Source organism: Rhamphochromis longiceps, linkage group LG8 (genome assembly GCF_057381845.1).
Source record: "Rhamphochromis longiceps isolate RC_006_pf linkage group LG8, R_longiceps_female_GT1.1, whole genome shotgun sequence".
Lineage (NCBI taxonomy): Eukaryota > Metazoa > Chordata > Actinopteri > Cichliformes > Cichlidae > Rhamphochromis > Rhamphochromis longiceps.
The window spans coordinates 4889875-4910034 of record NC_140564.1 but is presented as its reverse complement, the minus strand read 5'-3'; the positions used below and the strand labels follow the sequence as shown (position 1 = coordinate 4910034).

The 20160-nt window shown below is 40.5% G+C and overlaps 2 protein-coding genes and 1 long non-coding RNA gene across 3 annotated transcripts in view; 1 reads left to right on the top strand and 2 right to left on the bottom strand.

Moving 5' to 3' along the window:
* The window catches only part of LOC146662952 (uncharacterized), a 14541-nt gene extending 402 nt beyond the window's left edge, over positions 1 to 14139 (bottom strand). The window contains exons 1-14 of the mRNA XM_085417318.1: positions 14107 to 14139; positions 11192 to 11260; positions 10966 to 11076; positions 10711 to 10836; positions 9723 to 9845; positions 6547 to 7431; positions 6395 to 6446; positions 5034 to 5208; positions 4717 to 4940; positions 4550 to 4621; positions 1074 to 1243; positions 737 to 991; positions 547 to 634; positions 258 to 463 (exon numbers count right to left, since the gene is read on the bottom strand). Coding sequence (XP_085273444.1) covers positions 258 to 463; positions 547 to 634; positions 737 to 991; positions 1074 to 1243; positions 4550 to 4621; positions 4717 to 4940; positions 5034 to 5208; positions 6395 to 6446; positions 6547 to 7431; positions 9723 to 9845; positions 10711 to 10836; positions 10966 to 11076; positions 11192 to 11260; positions 14107 to 14139 — 2589 coding nt within the window. The remainder of the gene's footprint in view (positions 1 to 257; positions 464 to 546; positions 635 to 736; positions 992 to 1073; positions 1244 to 4549; positions 4622 to 4716; positions 4941 to 5033; positions 5209 to 6394; positions 6447 to 6546; positions 7432 to 9722; positions 9846 to 10710; positions 10837 to 10965; positions 11077 to 11191; positions 11261 to 14106) is intronic.
* The window catches only part of LOC146662947 (uncharacterized), a 177909-nt gene that overhangs the window by 69864 nt on the left and 87885 nt on the right, over positions 1 to 20160 (bottom strand). The window lies entirely within an intron of this gene.
* Positions 1 to 20160, top strand: part of LOC146662951 (uncharacterized) — a 27588-nt gene extending 7428 nt beyond the window's left edge. Inside the window, exons 2-3 of the mRNA XM_085415530.1 lie at positions 18397 to 18665; positions 19289 to 20160. Of these exons, the coding sequence (XP_085271656.1) occupies positions 18397 to 18665; positions 19289 to 19357 (338 nt within the window). The 3' untranslated portion in view covers positions 19358 to 20160. The remainder of the gene's footprint in view (positions 1 to 18396; positions 18666 to 19288) is intronic.

Genomic DNA, 20160 nt, shown 5'->3' with positions numbered 1-20160 from the left:
ACAAGAACATACATTACATACTTTTCTCTTGCGCAACTGGTATGTCACTTTTTGTAGATGCTCCACCCCCTTTTTCAAATCCTGTTTAGTTTCTCTTATTGTGGCTCCGGCACTACAGGCAACCTCACCCTGACCTGGGCTCACCATCTGTTTATGGTACAAATTAAATATGTTTTGTTCATGATGGAGTAAATGATTATATATGAAAGAAGTGCAACCAATCAAAACTCTTACCAAGGGAATCAGGGCACACATACCTTGTTACTGCTACACTGGAAGAGCGTTCTGTCTAAAAGCTCCTCTGTTCCTGATGACTGCTGCTCTTCCTTGTCAGATCCTTCACTGTCCTCGTCCTGCACAGATCCTCTGTCCTCTCTCCTTTTCCTTTTATTTGCTGCATATGTTGCAATTGCATTGGTGGTCAGTGCTCGGCTCTGGAGTGTGTCCTCTGCAGGGTCCTCAGCTGTGCAAAGCAATATTACTAAATATGAATAAATGTAAGTGTATAGATAAATATATGACTTCACTTTAGCTTATTTAAATAACCTTGATAAAATCTTTTGGCTGTGATGGCATCATGGCACATAAATGTTGCCACTCTGTCGTAAGATTTACGTCCCAACTGTCGCTTGGCCTGAAAGAATAATGTTTTAAAAAGAAACCACATGAATAAAACCCATGACACTTTAACCTACTTCATTGTGTGTCAAAAAATAAAAATGAAAAGTTTTCTCACATAAGTGCTACAGGAGGAACGTAGCATGTTGAAGGTGGGGGCAATCCCCAGATTCATCATCTCCCAGGCTGCCTTGAAAAATACCGGTAGTCTATGAAGAACACCTCCACTAGAACTGTGGAAAAAAGTCGGTGCCTCCGAACCGCCTTCAACATACTCTCTGATATGATTGTAACGCTGCAACCAGGTATACTCATTCTTGTACAGGGGGACAGCTGCTTGCCCATGATATCTTTGAGTTTTGTGCTGTTTAACCTAATACATGAAAATACATTTTTATTCAGCTGAATAAAAAAATGTCTATGTATACTTAGATTTATATCGTTTTAGTACATACACGGATGATGCGGGCACCCTGCTTAGCTTTTTCTGCCATTTCAACCTCCTCAGTAGTCATGTTGATGATCACTCCCTTTCGGTGACCAGTTATGGCAATAATATATCCGCCCAACAGTCCAAAAAACAATTTCAATATTGTTCTGCTCTGGGGTTGCTTCTCGAGGTCATCTGTAAAAACACAAAGAGAACACTACATGTATTAATATGCTATGCTAACACATACACTGCATTTACATGTCCAGTCCCTTGTGCAGATTATAGAGGGATTTTACAAGCACCATGTCTCAAGGACCATGCAAGTACCACAAAGTATCAAACAAATTTTCCAGACCAACCATACAAAAAACCCAGTTTCCAATTACAAAACCCTGTAATGTGTCTTAAGATAGAAGATAGAAAGAGATAAAAGTCTCACGCCCCTTGCCGCCTCTACATATAGATAACAAATGCAAATGTGTTTGAGTAGTAGAAATGGCTGTTATAATGGCTGAGTGTGTGTGTGTGTGTGTGTGTGTGTGTGTGTGTGTGTGTGTGTGTGTGTGTGTGTGTGTGTGTGTGTGTGTGTGTCCAAAATATAACTCTAAATATTGAATGTAAATCTGTTCCAGATACCATAACTTGTAACTTGTTTTACTGAGGGTTAGTTATGCTCAGTTTCTGGCATGTTGAAAATAAATGAAACAAAGGAAAGAAAATGTGTAAGTTAACCAGTGTAATGAATCTGAGAATACAGGGAGTGCAGAATTATTAGGCAAGTTGTATTTTTGAGGACTAATTTTATTATTGAACAACAAACATGTTCTCAATGAACCCAAAAAACTCATTAATATCAAAGCTGAATGTTTTTGGAAGTAGTTTTTAGTTTTAGCTATTTTAGGGGGATATCTGTGTGTGCAGGTGACTATTACTGTGCATAATTATTAGGCAACTTAACAAAAAACAAATATATACCCATTTCAATTATTTATTTTTACCAGTGACACCAATATAACATCTCCACATTCACAAATATACATTTCTGACATTCAAAAACAAAACAAAAACAAATCAGCGACCAACATAGCCACCTTTCTTTGCAAGGACACTCAAAAGCCTGCCATCCATGGATTCTGTCAGTGTTTTGATCTGTTCACCATCAACATTGCGTGCAGCAGCAACCACAGCCTCCCAGACACTGTTCAGAGAGGTGTACTGTTTTCCCTCCTTGTAAATCTCACATTTGATGATGGACCACAGGTTCTCAATGGGGTTCAGATCAGGTGAACAAGGTGGCCATGTTATTAGTTTTTCTTCTTTTATACCCTTTCTTGCCAGCCACGCTGTGGAGTACTTGGACGCGTGTGATGGAGCATTGTCCTGCATGAAAATCATGTTTTTCTTGAAGGATGCAGACTTCTTCCTGTACCACTGCTTGAAGAAGGTGTCTTCCAGAAACTGGCAGTAGGACTGGGAGTTGAGCTTGACTCCATCCTCAACCCGAAAAGGCCCCTCAAGCTCATCTTTGATGATACCAGCCCAAACCAGTACTCCACCTCCACCTTGCTGGCGTCTGAGTCGGACTGGAGCTCTCTGCCCTTTACCAATCTAGCCACGGGCCCATCCATCTGGCCCATCAAGACTCACTTTCATTTCATCAGTCCATAAAACCTTAGAAAAACCAGTCTTGAGATATTTCTTGGCCCAGCCTTGACGTTTCAGCTTGTGTGTCTTGTTCAGTGGTGGTCGTCTTTCAGCCTTTCTTACCTTGGCCATGTCTCTGAGTACTGCACACCTTGCGCTTTTGGGCACTCCAGTGATGTTGCAGCTCTGAAATATGGCCAAACTGGTGGCAAGTGGCATCTTGGCAGCTGCACGCTTGACTTTTCTCAGTTCATGGGCAGTTATTTTGTGCCTTGGTTTTTCCACACGCTTCTTGCAACCCTGTTGACTATTTTGAATGAAACGCTTGATTGTTCGATGATCACGCTTCAGAAGCTTTGCAATTTTGAGACTGCTGCATCCCTCTGCAAGATATCTCACTATTCTTGACTTTTCTGAGCCTGTCAAGTCCTTCTTTTGATCCATTTTGCCAAAGGAAAGGACGTTGCCTAATAATTATGTACACCTGATATAGGGTGTTGATGTCATTAGACCACACCCCTTCTCATTACAGAGATGCACATCACCTAATATGCTTAATTGGTAGTAGGCTTTCGAGCCTATACAGCTTGGAGTAAGACAACATGCATGAAGAGGATGATGTAGACAAAATACTCATTTGCCTAATGATTCTGCACTCCCTGTAGAATAACAGTGATTCTAATAACAGGCCTCACAGAGTGTCTGACCTTGGTGTGTGTGTTTCTGTGTGTTGTGTATAATGTGACACAGTGGAGCTAATAATCTCAAAGAATATCTGACAAACAAAATGTATGTTTTCATTAAATCATAAAATAACTAGAGAAATAAATGGTAATTAACTGAGTTTTAAAGCATTCGAATTGGAAAGGGATTAAGTTACAATGGATGTTCTTGTGAAAATGTCCTAAAGACAAATCTAACTGAAGTAGAATCACATAAACTGAATGAAACATGAAGTGATTGAATATGAATGCTCTATGTTAAGAATAACAATGAAAATGTAATGAAGCATTCACAATTTTAAAAGCTACACATTGATAGATAAGGTGTGGGAAGATATGACGTCCAGTAGGAGAAGGGGGGGGGGGGGGTGGTGAACAGGTGAGGTGAAGAAGAGATTTTGTGTTTTTCTTTTTTGTCTTCTGCAAGATGAGCAGCCCAAAAGATTGGATCGAAGAGGTTCACAGTTGAAAACCTGTCCAACCTGTGAATTCATTCCTTTTTGTCTGCTCATTGTTGCTGTGTTAGGCGGTTAATTTAGAAGGATTTTGATTTACATCCTTCCTCCAACCTCTCCTCACCAAAGAAAAGAACACACTTAGCATTAGCTTAGAGCATCTTAGTTAGATAAGTAGAGTTTAAGTAATCTGATTATTGTTTTGTGATTATTTTATTTTCCTTATTCTTATTTAATTAAATTTCCTGCAATTAAAGTTTAAATTGTGGACACCTTTTATGAAACAATAAAAGTAAAAGTCTTATTCTTTGTAAGTGCAAATACCTCTTACACTTTATTCTAGCCATAATAATGAAAATTATCTTTACAATCATCCCAGAAATAACAAGATCAAAATGTACAGGGCTCCATCTTAAGGCAGAGCTGCACATATTTCACTGCAATGGTGATGTGTTTTAGCTCTGGCTTCATGTGCATTACATTGACCAAGCTGCACATTATTCTTAAATTTAAACTGGACATTAGACAGAAAAGACATAAGCTCAGTTTCAGTGTGTGGGTCACTGTGATGTAAAGATCTGTAGGGGCTTTGTCTTAACCCAGATCTGAAGTCTGTATAATCACTCTTAAGTAAAATGAACATTCAGTGTCATTGTGATCATTGCAGTGATCCATACCCAGTGCGGCAGCAATCTTCTGGGGAGCCTCATCAATGAACAAAGCATGTTTTTCTGCTTTGACAAGTCTTTCTAAAAAAAAATGTAAGCACAATACCTTAGACACTTTATTATTAACATCATGTCATTAAAGTAGGTAGAGGTATAGATGTGTATTATATACGTACTAGACTTAGATCTCCGCACATTCAGCTGGTGCACGACTACTTCACGGCCAACATCTCTGTTACGTGCCCTCAGTTCGACCAAAAGGGCGTTGAACCTTTTTTTTCCAAGTCTGACTTGTGGTGGTGACATGTTTAATATATATTTCATGAAAGCAATAGCATCCATGAGATAAGCTCTCTGAGTTGTTGGTTTAAACCCTTTTGCTTGCAGGTGTGCTAGAAAACTCCAAAGTCAAAAATACAAATTAGTTCATGTGTTAAACTGTATATGCACACATGTATATAGAAACTAATAATCCTTCAAATTAAACACTTACTCACGGACTTTTCCATGGTTCCTCAGAAACAGAAGGTCAACGTTTGGAATCGCTGGGTCTGCCATGAATTCCAGAAAATGGATGACATGAGTGGCTCGCTGCTTTGCATTGTCACGTATTTTTCTGCTAGGGTTCACACCTTCTGCATGGGCCCTAAATTCTTCCACCAGTCTTACTGATGAGGCAAGAACAGACGTCATATCAAAGTACATTTGTATTGGTTAACTGGAATCCATAGCTGTGCGTGGTCATGGAGCTGCATTTTCACCTGCTGGACATCACAACCTGACAAGTTTAACTGTCTTCAAAACATTGCAGAGGCCTTATTGACAGTATTTGTCTCTACATATCTGTGTGAGCATGTGTATCTCTTTATTAACAAACATGCCATATTGGCCCAGTTTATTTTTCTTATCATTGTTGTGAGGACACCATAAATAGCATTTGTATTTTCTGTTGTACAGTTCATTTGCTGTTATGGATAAAAAGTGTCTTTTTTTGTTTCAAAATAGCTGATAACTATTCACTGATAGCTGCCAACATCTGAGAATAAATATAATAAATATGGCCTGTATTTATATAGCGCTTTACTAGTCCCTAAGGACCCCAAAGCGCTTTACATATCCAGTCATCCACCCATTCACGCACACATTTACACACTATAATATAATTCTATAAAGTTGCTCTATATAGTGTGTAACTGTTAACATAGAGCATTATTACATTTTTTGCTAATGCAATCATATGGCACATTGACTTCTGAGGAAATTTTAGACGGCACTCGTCATCAGAAAGGTTGCCTACCCCTAGCCTAGAGGAACTGACTCTTCATAAATGAATCGAGTAGGGATCGCTATCCCAGGATGGTCAGTCATACGATGCAAGATTCTCTCAAGCACAGCGCATCAACAGGACTGAACTGCCAGCCATGCAGGAGGAAGATGCAGCAGATCCTCTCTGATCACAGCCACCCCAGCCACAGACCGGCAGGTGGTTCAGGAACATTCAGGGATAGTTTCTACCCACAAGCTATCAGACTTCTGAACTGCAGACATTCGGCACACACCATTACACACTCACTACAACTACTGGACTCTACAAACTGTCACTATAAACCAATTTAAATCCTTACTGCACAAGTTTTTGCACAACTGTAAATTCCAAACAAATTCTCTTAATATTAATACTTTAGTATTTTGTTATTTATTATTATTATTAATAAATACATTTTCTTCTTTAATATAACTGCTCACTTCTATATGTTCATGTAAAGCTGTGGCTACAATGTTTATCTGTACATGACAATAAAACATGAAACTTGAAATTTTACAGTAGTAAGTTTGATAAGATATATTATTTACCGTAGTGAGGGGCTTTGCTGGGTGAAAACCGTTTACGTCTGCTATATTTAACCTGAAATAAAAAGGATCATTAAGCAGATTTGTTTATCAAAAGCAAATGAAAGAATGTTTCACAATGAGGTGTACAATCATACAAGATAAACAATACTCACATTTGCACGCTTGGTTGAAGAGTGTATCTGCTTGAGCTCATGATTCCTTTCAAGTTCACACTCTAGCAACTGCTTCACCACCTGTAGCTCAGTGAACAGTATCTGACAGTGTTTGCAACCAGGAGCAGGTGTCCTCGGGAGAGGACGTCCCCTCCTTTGCTTTGCTGCATAGTAAGGTGCACTGCTTGGGATTAACACATCAGGGGATACCACTGTTGAATGACAAGTAACCTTGCTGCTGGAGATAGAAGGAGGCTGCATAATTGGGATGGTGTGGTCACTGAGAGTGTCACTGGCAGAGAGAGGAGGCTGTAGGTTTGGTCTGGTAGAGTCACCCAGAGCCTCGCTGTCAGAGGGAGGAGCAGGCAGGTGGATCAGTGTATCATGGTCACTGTGAGCCTTGCTGTCAGAGGGAGGAGCAGGCCGGTGGATCAGTGTATCATGGTCACTGGGAGCCTCGCTGTCAGAGGGAGGAGCAGGCAGGTGGATCAGTGTATCATGGTCACTGTGAGCCTCGCTGTCAGAGGGAGGAGCAGGCAGGTGGATCAGTGTATCATGGTCACTGTGAGCCTTGCTGTCAGAGGGAGGAGCAGGCCGGTGGATCAGTGTATCATGGTCACTGTGAGCCTCGCTGTCAGAGGGAGGAGCAGGCAGGTGGATCAGTGTAGCATGGTCACTGGGAGCCTCGCTGGAAGAGGCTATAGCAGAAGCAACCTTTGACCCTTCCTCCAGTGCCCTAAAGATGCCCTCCTCAATTACAGCATCATCCACTTCATCCATGTGTGAGACCATTTGTGGTGTGGGATTTGATGCCCTCAGAAGTGCCAGTTCTTTAGCAACGTGTCTGTCCTTGGCCTTTTGCATGTAAAGTTTAATCATAGGTTTCTGAAAAAGTTAGTATTAGATGTGATTAGGGTTAAATTGAAACAGTTTTCTGTGTAACCATTAGGGGTGCAACGATACTCATATCGATATTGAACCGTTCGATACAGTGCTTTCGGTTCGGTACGCATATGTATCGAACAATATAAAATTTTTAATTTATTTTATCAACTTTCCTTCTGACGATGCTGTCTGTGTTAAGCGCTCAGTGGATCTGCGCTCGACAATGCAGCCTAGGCAGAGTAGTCGAATGCAGATTCACTGAGCGCAGGGCAAGCTAGCCAGATAGAAGTTAAGCTCTCCTTGCACCATGGCAAATTGAACCTCCCCCACCCTCATTCAGATCTGGTGTTTGGAACTATTTTGGTCTTCATGTGAAGTATGACCCTAAAGGTAAGCGCGTCATGGACTAAAGTAAAACAGTATGTTGGATGTGCCACACAATGCTCAATTACATGGGGTGGGAACTAGTGTGTTAGCGCAGTTAGCTCGTTAACGTGTTGGCTGTCCAGCCCCAGGCACGGGGCGATCCGCGGTAGCTCGTTAACGGAGATTTGCCGTGTTGTGGCGTTAAGGTCATTTCAACAAGATTAACGCTGACAGCACTAGTGGGAACACAACGAATATGACTGCACATTTACTCCAACATCATCCTAGCGCAAAAGACAAGTGGAAGCAGACAAAAACAGCAAGCATGCATGCTACAAACTTTACCCGAGTCATTTAGACAGCCGTTAGCACATGATTCTCCTTATGGGGACCTAATATGTTTAATATGCTGCTGAGAATATAGCCCAGAAGAAGCATATTGTATTGTTTAGTTCTGCTGAGCCAAATAAGACAGGTCAGGGTGAAGAAGTGACAGCCAAAGAAAAGCTTACCACAAAACGGAAAAGTTATGACAAATCAGACTATAAGGCAAAAAGAAAGTGCAGCTTTATGGTTTCATGGACAAAAGAATTTCTGTGGCTGCAATATGATGAGCTAAATAACCAGGGCTGCACATAAGTGGTCCGCAGGTGCGCATTCGCTGTCAAAATAAAAAACACGCACAAGAAAAGAAGTTAATATTATATAATTATACAATATTATACTTTAATGTATAATATTGTAAAGGAAACAAAACAGGAAACAAAACATAAATCAAAAATTGCTCTCTTTTTTATTCAGGCTACTTAAATTTTCTTTTGGGCTACCAAAAACTGAAGAGTCCCTGCCCAAAGGGCTACCAGGGATTTTGAAATTTTGCGAGCCCTGAGATATGTTTTTTTTTATTACTTTTTTGTTTCAGCAACATAAAATCTAAAAACTGTAAAACTTTATAATTTTAATAAATGACAAATTAAAAAGGCATGAACATTTTTTTTGTATCGAAAAAATATCGAACCGTGACACCAAAGTATCGAACCGAACCGTGAATTTTGTGTATCATTGCACCCCTAGTAACCATATATCAAAACTGTCAGTATTTTACTTATTTGGGCATCCTTCATGTTTTTATCTATGCACACAACATGCTTTCTAGAGCTCGAGGAACATTATATAAATGCAGCATACGGACAAAGAAAGAACCACCGTATTCTTCTATAGAAACTGGAAGACTTTCATTTCACCAGAGTAACAAATATGTAAAATGCAAGGTGCTAAATGTAAGTCCCTTTAACATAAACATCTGATTCCAGAGATCAAGGCTGCCTCACCAACACACAAAAACCACACAGAAACACCACAAAGTCAATAACATACCTGTAATTTGTGGACCTTTTCCAGGTGCTTGTCAAGCCGATTAAGATGTTTTGACTGACATAAGCGGACTGGACAGTCCAGATTTGTAGAAAAGCTGTAAAAATAGTAAAAAAAATTCTGAGTAGGAGGAAATAGAAATTGGATGTGTAAGATAATTGTATCAAATCAGTGGTTCTTAACCTTGTTGGAGGTACCGAACCCCACCAGCTTCATATGCGCATTCACTGAACCCCTCTTTAGTGAAAAATAAAATGTGATTTTTTTACTGGTGCACAAAATGAGCCATGCATGTCATGGCGGAGGCTCCGCCGAACCCCTGAGACCGACTCACCGAACCCCTAGGGTTCGATCGAACCCAGGTTAAAAACCACTGTATCAAATAAATGCAGTGCTTAGAACAAATGTGTAGGGACAGTAAATATAAATTTATCTTTCAGAATTTATTAAGACACTTACTGCCGATGAGAAAATTGGCTCAAAAGAGTCAGCTCAGTTTTATTTACAACCTGCTCTGTGACTCTTAGGTGCTGAACAATATCAGTATATACATGTCCACATATGGGACACTTGTGTCCATTTCTGACATAGTGATGCCTTTGAGTCTTTGAGGCGACAGCAACCTGTTGCCGTTCCTCTGTCCTCTGTGGCAACTCACTGCTCACGAACGCCCCCTGTACACAAAAAGAAGACGCATACAACTACTAAAAAAGTTTTATTTTTTGTCTTACTCTTACTTAATATTTACAAATGCCAATGAAAATAAATTATCTGCAGTACTGTTAGTAATTCTGACTACTTTTGATTTGACCTTTATATTTCTTTGAACATATATATACTGTCTTTGAATTAATCTTGTGTACGAAACCCACTACTCCTCCTCCTCATGACCTCACTAAAATGGACTGGAGCTAACTCACCTCTTCCTTAAACTCATCTTTTCTCAATTGTCTTTGAATTTATCTGGTGGAGGTTTCCCATCATCTGTTCCATCCTCTTCAAATGAGCTAAGTTCTTCTCCTTCTTCTGGCTCCTCCCTTTAGGGGTCACTACAGTGGATCATCTGCCTCCATCTTATTCTATCCATAGCCGCCTCCTCGTTCATACCAACCCTATCTATATCCTCCATCACTATATCCTTGAACTCCCTCTAAGGGCTTGCTCTTTCCCTCCTGCCTGGCAGCTCCATATGGAACAATATATTCACTATGCCTCTTCTACATATGTCCAAATCATGTCAGCTTTGCCTCTCTAACTTTGTCTCCAAACCACCCAACATGAGCTGTCTCTCTGATGCACTCATTTCTAATCTTCTCCATTCTGGTCACTCCCAAACAAAATCTTAGCATCTTGAGCCCTGCCATCCCCTGCCTGGCCTTTTGCACTGCTTGTTGCTTTGGATGCTTGACTCCAGGTATTTAAACTCATGTACCTTCAATACCTTTACTCCTTGCATATTTCATATGAGCTGACCATCTGACGCAGAAGAATACAAAGACATATTTTGTTGAATGCATTGAAACTGAGAACAAATTTTACCTTTTCCATGGCCACTTTGTGAATCATTTGTCCCAAATGTTCTGCTTCATCCTTTGAATCATCTTTAGATTCATCCTGTGTGGGTCTGCTGTCATCTGTCCCATCCTCTTCAGATGCTGCCACCATCTGTTTTAAGAGAAGACAACAATATGTTTGGCTCATTTTTGATGGATAGATTGTGGAAGCAGTGAAACTGAGGATGAATTTCACATCTCTTTGTGGCATAGGACACCCAGTTTTGTTTTTCATGGCTACCTTAGGAATCCTTTTACGTTCTTGTTCTTCCTCCTCTTCTGAATAGCCTTCAGATTCATCCTGTGTGGGTTTCCAGTCATCTGTCCCATCATCTTCAGATGAGCTCACAGACTGTTATTAGAGCAGAAAAATATATATTTTGCTCATTTTCCATGGATGTGTGGAAACAACATATTTACATCATTAACTACAGGAGAAGAAACTTTGCTGGATTTTTCTTGCCCACCTTAGGAACCCATTCTCTTGCTTCACTCTCCTCCACACCTGTCCTATCGCTTTTAGAAAAGATCACCATCTGTTTTAAGAAACGTAACAAAACAAAACATAGAAAATAAAATAATTTCCAACAGTGCATTTTGAGGTCTAAGCATCCCAGAAACTGCACAGACATATGTCAGACATAACTTAAAACCACCAGTATAGGTTCACCAAGGCCCTGAGGGGAAAAACTACGTTTCCCACGAAATATTATGTTACTTCCGGTTTTGGCAGGTAATGGCAGACATGCATCCTTTTTTTTTTTTTTAATTTTGTTTTTAAAATTTTGGTCGCCAACGGAGAGTGTTTGGTAGCGCTGTCCTCAGAAAACACCGTTTGTACTGTTTCGAATCATAACTCTGGTTTTACGTGACCTATTAACACAATTAAGAGAATATCATTTGAAGTCCGCACTTTCAACACAAGTTGAAATGGAGACTGGGGCTGTGTCCCAATTCAGAGACCGCACGCTTGAAGTACGCATTTTGAGTGTGATTACGTCACCGCCACGTGACGACTGTCCCAACTCGAAGTGTACTCCAAATGCGCCGTCGATTTCCCCAAATATCAAGCGTGGTCCGGTGCACGCTTCGTGGTCCCATATATCCCGCAATTCATAGCGCGGCCATGGGTGTGGATAATTTTGCCGCATAATACGGCAGAAGGCAGCAGCTGAAGAGTAAACTGTCAAAAGTAAGTACTGAATATTATGTCACTTATTTATGTGCGAATGTTTTATAATGAAGAACATTGAAACATTAGTGTTGGCCGCATGTCGGCAAAGTTGTGTGACATTAGTGATGTTTGTACTTTCAGCGTTAACTTGGTTTTAAAGCTTCTACTTCTAAATATATATATAGTTGACCTTAATCTTACAGAGAATGTGATGATTTGATAGATAATTAAAATCAGTCGTATATCCACAAACACAACAAGCTGAAAGTCAGTGATGCTGCTCGGTTTGCAGTCCTGAATATCACGGCACAAGCAGGATTCACTGCACTGTTAATGTTAGCTATGTTATATTGCTGCCTCTGTTCGGTGGTGTCGAGCCAAACGGACTTTAACGTGTGTTTGAACGAGCTGACGGTTCACTCGTTAAGCTGAAAGAAAGATGCTTTAATCACAGGAGTCACACATGTGTCCACTGTACCATCTGGGAACTCTTCTTGTTTAGCACTCGTAATAACACAAACACTAAATCCTCCTTCTCTGGTGCTGTTTTGTAGCAGTGTATACACCTGAGACTGTCACCTGTCTGTCTGTCCTGCACTCTCTCTCTCTGATTGTGTAATAAAAGTCTGAACATGTATTTATAAGTTACACTTGTAGAGGAGGAGGAGGAAGAGCCAGCAGCAGCTGACAGATGGAGAGAATAGACAGCCTGTTCCCTGTTTGTGGTTGACTGCTAGAAAAGTTTACAATAACTAACCGTCTGTCCTGAATCAGTCTTATTAGGTAATGTTAAAATAATTTTATAATAATTTGTGGGAGAAAGTACTCAGGGTCTTCAAGTTAAACACTGTGAAAGGCAGCAACAAGTTTAATATTCAGAAACCTAAAGTATGTATCAGCAGCAGAATGGACCTAAAAATAAATGTTTGTTTCAGTTCTATGAAGCTTTGAGTATTGAGTATGAGGATTAGATTTTTTTTTTTTTTTTTTTTAGATTTAAGTATTTATTGTCATTGTCAGGAACAATGAAATTGTGTTTGGGGCTTCCATACAACCCATAAATACAATAATGAAGAAAATAATAAATACCCCTTAAAACCCAAGTGTAAAAATTTAACCCAGTGTGACTCCAGTGCAATAAGACAATCCTTAGCAACAACATAAGAACATGACAAGTAATGTTCATAAGAAATTCAGACAAAGACCTGAGAAACATGACAAGGTACAACAATGCAACCCATTCAATATTATTGTACTGTGAGATATGATGTCAGATATGATAGTTATCTATTTAAGAAAGAGGGGGGGGGCGCTCAACTCTTTCTCTATCTTCTTAAAAAACTTTAGAGCACTTATGGAAATATGTGATGTCTTGATGAATCAAGCAGATATTTGAAGTTTACACAGCACAATTCTCGCATGAAAATATCTTAAAAGTTTATTTTGTGACCCAGAAAGAGTAATATTTCAAACTCTGCCACTCTGTGGTCCTCCGCCACTGCCTCGTTTGAGTTTTAACTGAAATGGATTCTGGGATATTGCATTTCGTCACTTCGAGCTGATTGGAGACCAGAACAGCCAATCAGATTTTTTTGCATCCAAGTCTGTGATTGGCTGTTTTTGTGGCACAAATATAACGGTGTAGAGAAAGAGTTGAGCGCGCACAGGCAGAAATGTTGAGAGCGCCAGCAACACATTGCGAGCGAGCGCAAATGGAAAAACCGAGGGAGAGGGGCTGCTGTTGTGTGTATGGATAATAGCAAACACTGAAATACATTTTTTGCACGCATGAATGAATTTTGTTCACTCAAATTCAGCTTTTCTTCATTCAAAATAAATTTCCCCTCAAAATGCAACATTTGCACTTGCAAACCTTTTTTTCGTGCGCTCAGAAAACTGGCACAAAAATAACGCCATAAGCCTGGGTCGCTCCATCTTTTTGTTCTGACGCCTTAAATTGGTCATGTGATTTCGGGCACGTCTGTCAACCGCAGAGGTTATTGTGTTAATTCAAATTCACTAAGAACACAATGACTATGCATTCAGATCACAAGTCTGATTGCAATACCTGCCAGACAGGACAGGGTTAAAAAACAACAAAAAAAAGCAAAAGAAACAACAACCAAAAACACAAAAACAAACAAACGAAAAAAAACCCGACAAGGTACCTGTTTGTATTCATGTAACTTTTGAAGGTTAGCTTCATACCTGAGAGCTGGTACCTTCAAATTCGTCATCCATGGTGCTTCGAAACTCTCACCAGAAATATCCGCTGCCGTACTCATGATCACATGACATAGATGATTCTGATTGGCTGCTCAAATGCTCATTAGAGGCGGAGCATTTTTATAACATTAGTTACCATAGGGCTTTGGAGCGTGATGTAACGGGGTGGGCGTGGAAAGGATTTTGGCCTGATGCGCCATTTTCGTGGTCAAAATAAAGCGCAAGCGAAAAAAGCCCCCCCCCCCACAAGAGCGGAGCGAAGGCACACACAACAGCCATGGTTCCTATTTGCTGTGTGGTCGGCTGCAATGTTCGATCGCACGACCGGCAAGAGAATAAGCTTGAAAGTGGTTTATCTTTTCATTCTTTCCCAACCTGGAAGCAACATGAGGCAGCTTGTGTATCGGATATTACCAAACGAAGGCATCTATCCTGGATAGTAGCTAGGGTTGCCAACCGTCCCTTAAAAAACGGAATCGTCCCGTATTCAATGGCGTGTCCAGCGGGGTGGCCTGGGGGGGCACAGGCCACCCCCCAAACCAGACTGGCCACCCCAGGTGCCACCCCAAAGGCAAAACAATAAAATTCAATCAAATATCAAATGTCCGATTATGTTTTCACGGTGACGCTCAGATATCCGAGTGTAAGTGAATGCAGCGCGCATCACGTTAGCAAAGGTAGGAGAGCCAAGCGCGAAAGATGGCACTGCAGGAAACAATTTTTCGGTGAAAGAAAATGAGGACAGAATAAATGTCCCGGTAAGTAATATCAAGTTTGTTGAGTTTAGTAAACTTCGGTGAAATTAGAATACCAAGGAAAAAAATAACACTTAAAGAATTATTGCAGCTGTGGAATATTTCAGACAGTATGCTACTGAGGGCAGCTAACATAAGAGTTATGCGTTATAAGATATAATCTAAGTCGTAACATTGCTGTATGGAGCTGCAGATTTGGTTGCAGGTTAACATAGCTGGACTGGCCATCGGGCATACCGGGCATATCCCCAGTGACTTATTTTTTTTGTAATGGCATGAACAATGAGAGGTGGTGGATTGGCCAGATGCAGGTCGATGTGTAGAAATAACTCCGTTGTTTGGTGGTGGCTATGACGGGGCTTCCACAGAGGCAACAGGTGGATGAGGGAAGGGGAGGCAGGAGGAGAGACCCGAAGCAGCCACCAGTCCGAGTGTCAGGTGAACTGAACTTCAGGTAAGAAGTTATGACCTGCAGTCTATCTGGGTCAGATATAAACCAAGTTTAGGTGGAGTTTATTTTCATGTTGCTGACTTTTTACTGTCAGTTGCAATAACTCATACTGCGTTCTAGCCAGTTTGACGGAGTTTTTATACAGCTGGGTGGGTGCTATGATGTTACTGATAGTGAACTTTATTTTATTCATAAGGTTAGTAGAGTTGCCAACGGCTCCTTAAAAAAATGGAATGGTCCCTCATTCAGAGAAAATATTACGCGTTTCGTATTGAGCTGAGAAGAGACGCAGTTTGTCCCGGACTTTAGCTAGAATGGAAAAAAGACACAAAGCTGGATTTATTCTGTCTTTATGCTGCACAGCTGCCTCTTCTCTCATTCTCTCCCCCTCCCTCTCCTGTTGCTACTTCAATCATGAAACTGATCAATGATCAGCTGATCGGCTTTTCTCTCTTGTTTATCGCCCACTTTGCGCCAGAAAGAGGAAACCAGCAGATGTTGCGCTAAACAACAGCAGCACGTTTAAGCTTGATCGGCTGTTGTTAGAATGTATTTAATATTAATTTCTAGTATCAGCTGATGTGTGCTGGAGCCACAGCTGTAAAGCTGCTGGTCATGATGTCTGTTTAGATATGTGGTGAGAGGGAAACATGAAGATGAAACCAGGAGAGGTCCTTACTGAACCATCAGAGCTGAACAGGTGATGGAGAAACAGGTTTACCTTTTAGGTGACATGAATGAGTTGAAGGGAAGTTATGAACTGTTTCTGAGAGACAAATAACACCAGGATCCTTTTTTATGTAGCAGACAGCTGGTAACTGTGCAGGGGCGGGTCTAGCAAAGTTTTGCCAGGGGGCCAGGTAGGGCATTAACAGGGAAAGGTGGGCACAAAGAAATACTTTTCTTTCTTATTCTCATTTAAAATACCTAGTTTTTATTAAATAATTATCTAAATCTTACAACCAAAGTTTTTATCTGACGTAAAATGTATAGAAATCATACATATACCAACAAGACTGTACATCACTGTCACAACAGGGTTTGTTTTCAGTCAAAGTCTTTATGGCTTTACTACCTGGTGGGTCGGTCTGTAGTAAAAATGCCCAATTTTTTTGTCCCAGTCCAGCCCTGCAGGTTAATACTGGCAGTGTCACCATGCCAGCTGACTGTATTTTATCATCAGCCAGTGTTGTTCTTTATCAATATTACCAAAGTTTACCATAAGGCAGCATAGAAAGTATTTACTTGCTTTCAGGTTTTATTCAAATGTTAGTCTTTTCAGTTGTTTCCCCACTTTTTTCCTGTTTCAAAATCAAACACCAGTTTGTGAGAAGATTATCTTCTTTTTTTAACAGGCAGATAAAGTTTTGCATTGGCATTGGCTAATTTGTCAATTGTTTGTTACAAATGTTCGTATTTTAATTTTCAAAAATGTTTTTGCCCAAAACATATGTGCACTATATGTCAGTAAAAATACTATGCAAATATTGTTGTCCTTGACTGCTGAGTAAACACTGACAAAGCACTGATTGTATCTCTTGTACTTTATCAACGCAGTATCTAAAAACTTTGCACCGTAGTGGTTAAAATCTCATTCTAATAAGAGTTAAAAGTGCATTTGGTTATTAGGTTTATAGGATTATTGAATTATGGTTAAGGGTTGGTAGAATTTTTTTTTAAAACATTATCTGCCAATTAAATCTGCCACCCTTCTCCAAATCTGTGCCCCTACCTGGCCCCCCCAACAAAAATTTTCTAGACACGCCACTGTCGCTGCTGTTTAAATGTTTGAGAGGAAGATTAGATATAAAGCAAACGTCAAACATAGACTCAGTCTGCGTTCACATTTGATATGAGGCCAGGACGGATAATGGCTGTGTCCTGTTTGAAGATCATATATGTAAAATTGTTGTCTGACCTCCGTCGATCCAGCCGCTCAGAGTCCGTGGTTACCATGGTTACTGCATAAGCACCTATAATGTAAACAGCTGACACAGCGGAAACCTACCGGGAGCATGGGTGTTTATGTTTTTCATTGCAAAAGAACTGTCTGTCTATGTTTCAGTGCCCTGGTCTGCCACAGTTTCCACCAGCCCCACTCCAGTCTCAGCAGTTTAGTGACCTGACTGTTCCATTTTTAACTTTTGGTGTTTCTGCCTATCACAAGATTGATAACTTCAGTCAGCACTGTAGTGCATCATTCTCACATCAGAGGGACATTTGAATACTGTTTTATACAGCATATGACTGAAAGATGAATATCAAGCAGGCATAAGTGTGATGTTTATTGAACTGAGATCTCCTACTGTCATTTCTGTTGCTGGAGATGTCCACTCTAATTTAATTTAATTTAATTTAATTTAATTTAATTTAATTTAATTTAATTTAATTTAATTTAATTTAATTTAATTTAATTTAATTTAATTAGTTTGCTGCTTTGAATTATATGCAAACATGTCCATGTGGATTATATAAGTTGCTTGAGGAAGAGAAAATATGTTCATCAAAAGAAGACAGTTGAGGTACTCGGGGCATCTAACCAGGATTCCTCCTGGACTCCTAGGTAGGTGAGGTGTTTTTGGCCATGTCCTACTGGGAGGAGGTCTCAGCGGGCTTGGGGAATACTGTGTCCTCCAGGATGAGCTGGAAGGCATGGCTGGGTTGAAGGAAGTCTGTCAAATTGATAAGCAGAGGAAGTGGTGCAGCACCTGGTTCTGTTTGTAGAAGCTCAGATGTAGGGGCAGCCAATCAGATGAAAGCTGGCGTAAATAGAGGAGGGGTTGGGGTGGGGGCTCCAAAAGACTGTAGCATGCAAAACCACTACTTTGTACAATTTCTGTCGTCTACAGACAAAATCATCTTAACTTGTGATCTTGTAAGCTGCTGGTACTTGAGTTGTTTTATGCCTTTGAACAGAGCCTGGTGGGTATTTGGTCCTGCTTCTGGCATCAGTGCTAAGTTACACTAATCCAGCTGCTGGGTGTAATTTGTTATTAACTGGACTAGTTCATTTATCTATCTCTAGTATGCATTTGAAGAACTCATAATCTTCTGTGTTCTCCCTAGCTGCCCTGGGCTTATCCGTGGCCTTCATCTTAAAATTCAGAGACAACATGTTCCATGTGCTGACTGGCCAGTTCACTACTGTTCTGGTCACAGGCCTCTCCCTCTTCCTCTTTGACTTCCACCCTTCGCTGGACTTCTTCCTCCAGGCACCCACGGTCCTGCTGGCCATCTTTATCTACAATGCCAGCTGGCCCAAGGACCTGGAATATAGCCTGCAGCGGGAGAAACTACGGGTCATCAACGGGGAGGTGTTTGAGAGGTCAAGAGGGGTAGGAGACAAACCACAAATCCTCAGTAGTCACGCACACAAGCCCACACACTCCTTTTCCTCACACAACTTCGCTCACCTAACCCCGATGTATATCCACTTCCTCTACTCCCGCCCACATACCAAGTGCTCTGCAGGAAACTTGGCTCTTGTTTCTCTGTAATGTCATTTCTTGAGTGCAAGAGGAAACCTGATTCCCAGCTATGAAAATAGCATCCAGGCTCATGCTGGAGCCTTACTTCATAGAATTCCTTTAGTAGTCAAGTGTTTTTTGATGGAAGAAGCTATTTAACAATACAGTAGTCTGTGGGGATACTATCCTGGAATTCTTTTCATCCCCAGCGTCCTGTTCTGTATTGAAGAAACCCTGTAAATCAGGTGAAATGCCAGGTTTCAGGTGTTTGTTTCTTTGCTAGAGCACTAACAAAAATACCCTCTCCATTGGCAGCCGTGGCTTTAAAATGCACGGTACTTCCCCGGTGTTTTTCGGGGAGTAAATACTGCCCTCCACTTTCTGAAAACAGAAAAAAGATGTGCACAGTGCCTCAATGTCTGCAGATTTGTCCACTGGATTTGATCACTTGTTCATTCATTCTGATGCCTTGTCTCTTTTTTGTGTTGCAGGACAGTGAGGAGCTCGAGCTCCTGACAAAGGCAAATGCAGACAGTGTTTCTGATGAAGAGTCCTTGTAGTAATGATAGAGCTCACTCCCAAGTATCCAGAGGATACTCTGCATCTTTCCTGCTGCTGATATCGAACTGGACAATTGACTGGATGGAACATGGTCACAGATTGTCTGTGAAAGCATTTATTTGAACAGTGATAAGCAGGTAAACGGTGAAAGATACTGTTGATAGATTATATGATAGACTCCTAGAATTAAAAACAAAGTGTTTAATAACAGAATTAGCGAAATGTGTATATTTTGGAAACGTGCCTGTCTGTGGATGACTGCTGTCATTCATATGGGGGAAAGTACCAGCAACGCTGTTTGTTGGAAAATAAGTGATACTTTTGGATTCATTATGGATTCCTTTTATGGACAGTGTATTTCTTTACATGATTCCTGTTGTACATGCTGCTATTTGACTGCTTGCTGGTGCTGGACGTCTAAGGACCAGAAACTGCAGTTTCAGGATTGTTTTGATAATAGATTTGTTTGAAATTGTGGTGATTTTGAATCTTTATCCACACTATGATGAATTCAGTTTGTATTGTACTGTGGAAGAGGCAGTTTATTTTTTTATTTGTTTATTTTCTGAGCCAGAATAAGTGGCATTGACATAATTGCCACTAATGCCTGACTTTCTGTCAGCACCACAAACTCCCTGCCTCTCTTACTTGGGGCTTGAATATTTTCTTGTTAAACTGTAAAATAACATTGTCTAAAGATTGTTGTTTGTGCCATTAAAATCCTCACGTGTGAATGCATTTTCTTGTAAAATAAATGGCAAGTTGTTTTACTTCTGTGCAAGTAATGCAATTTAATACAATC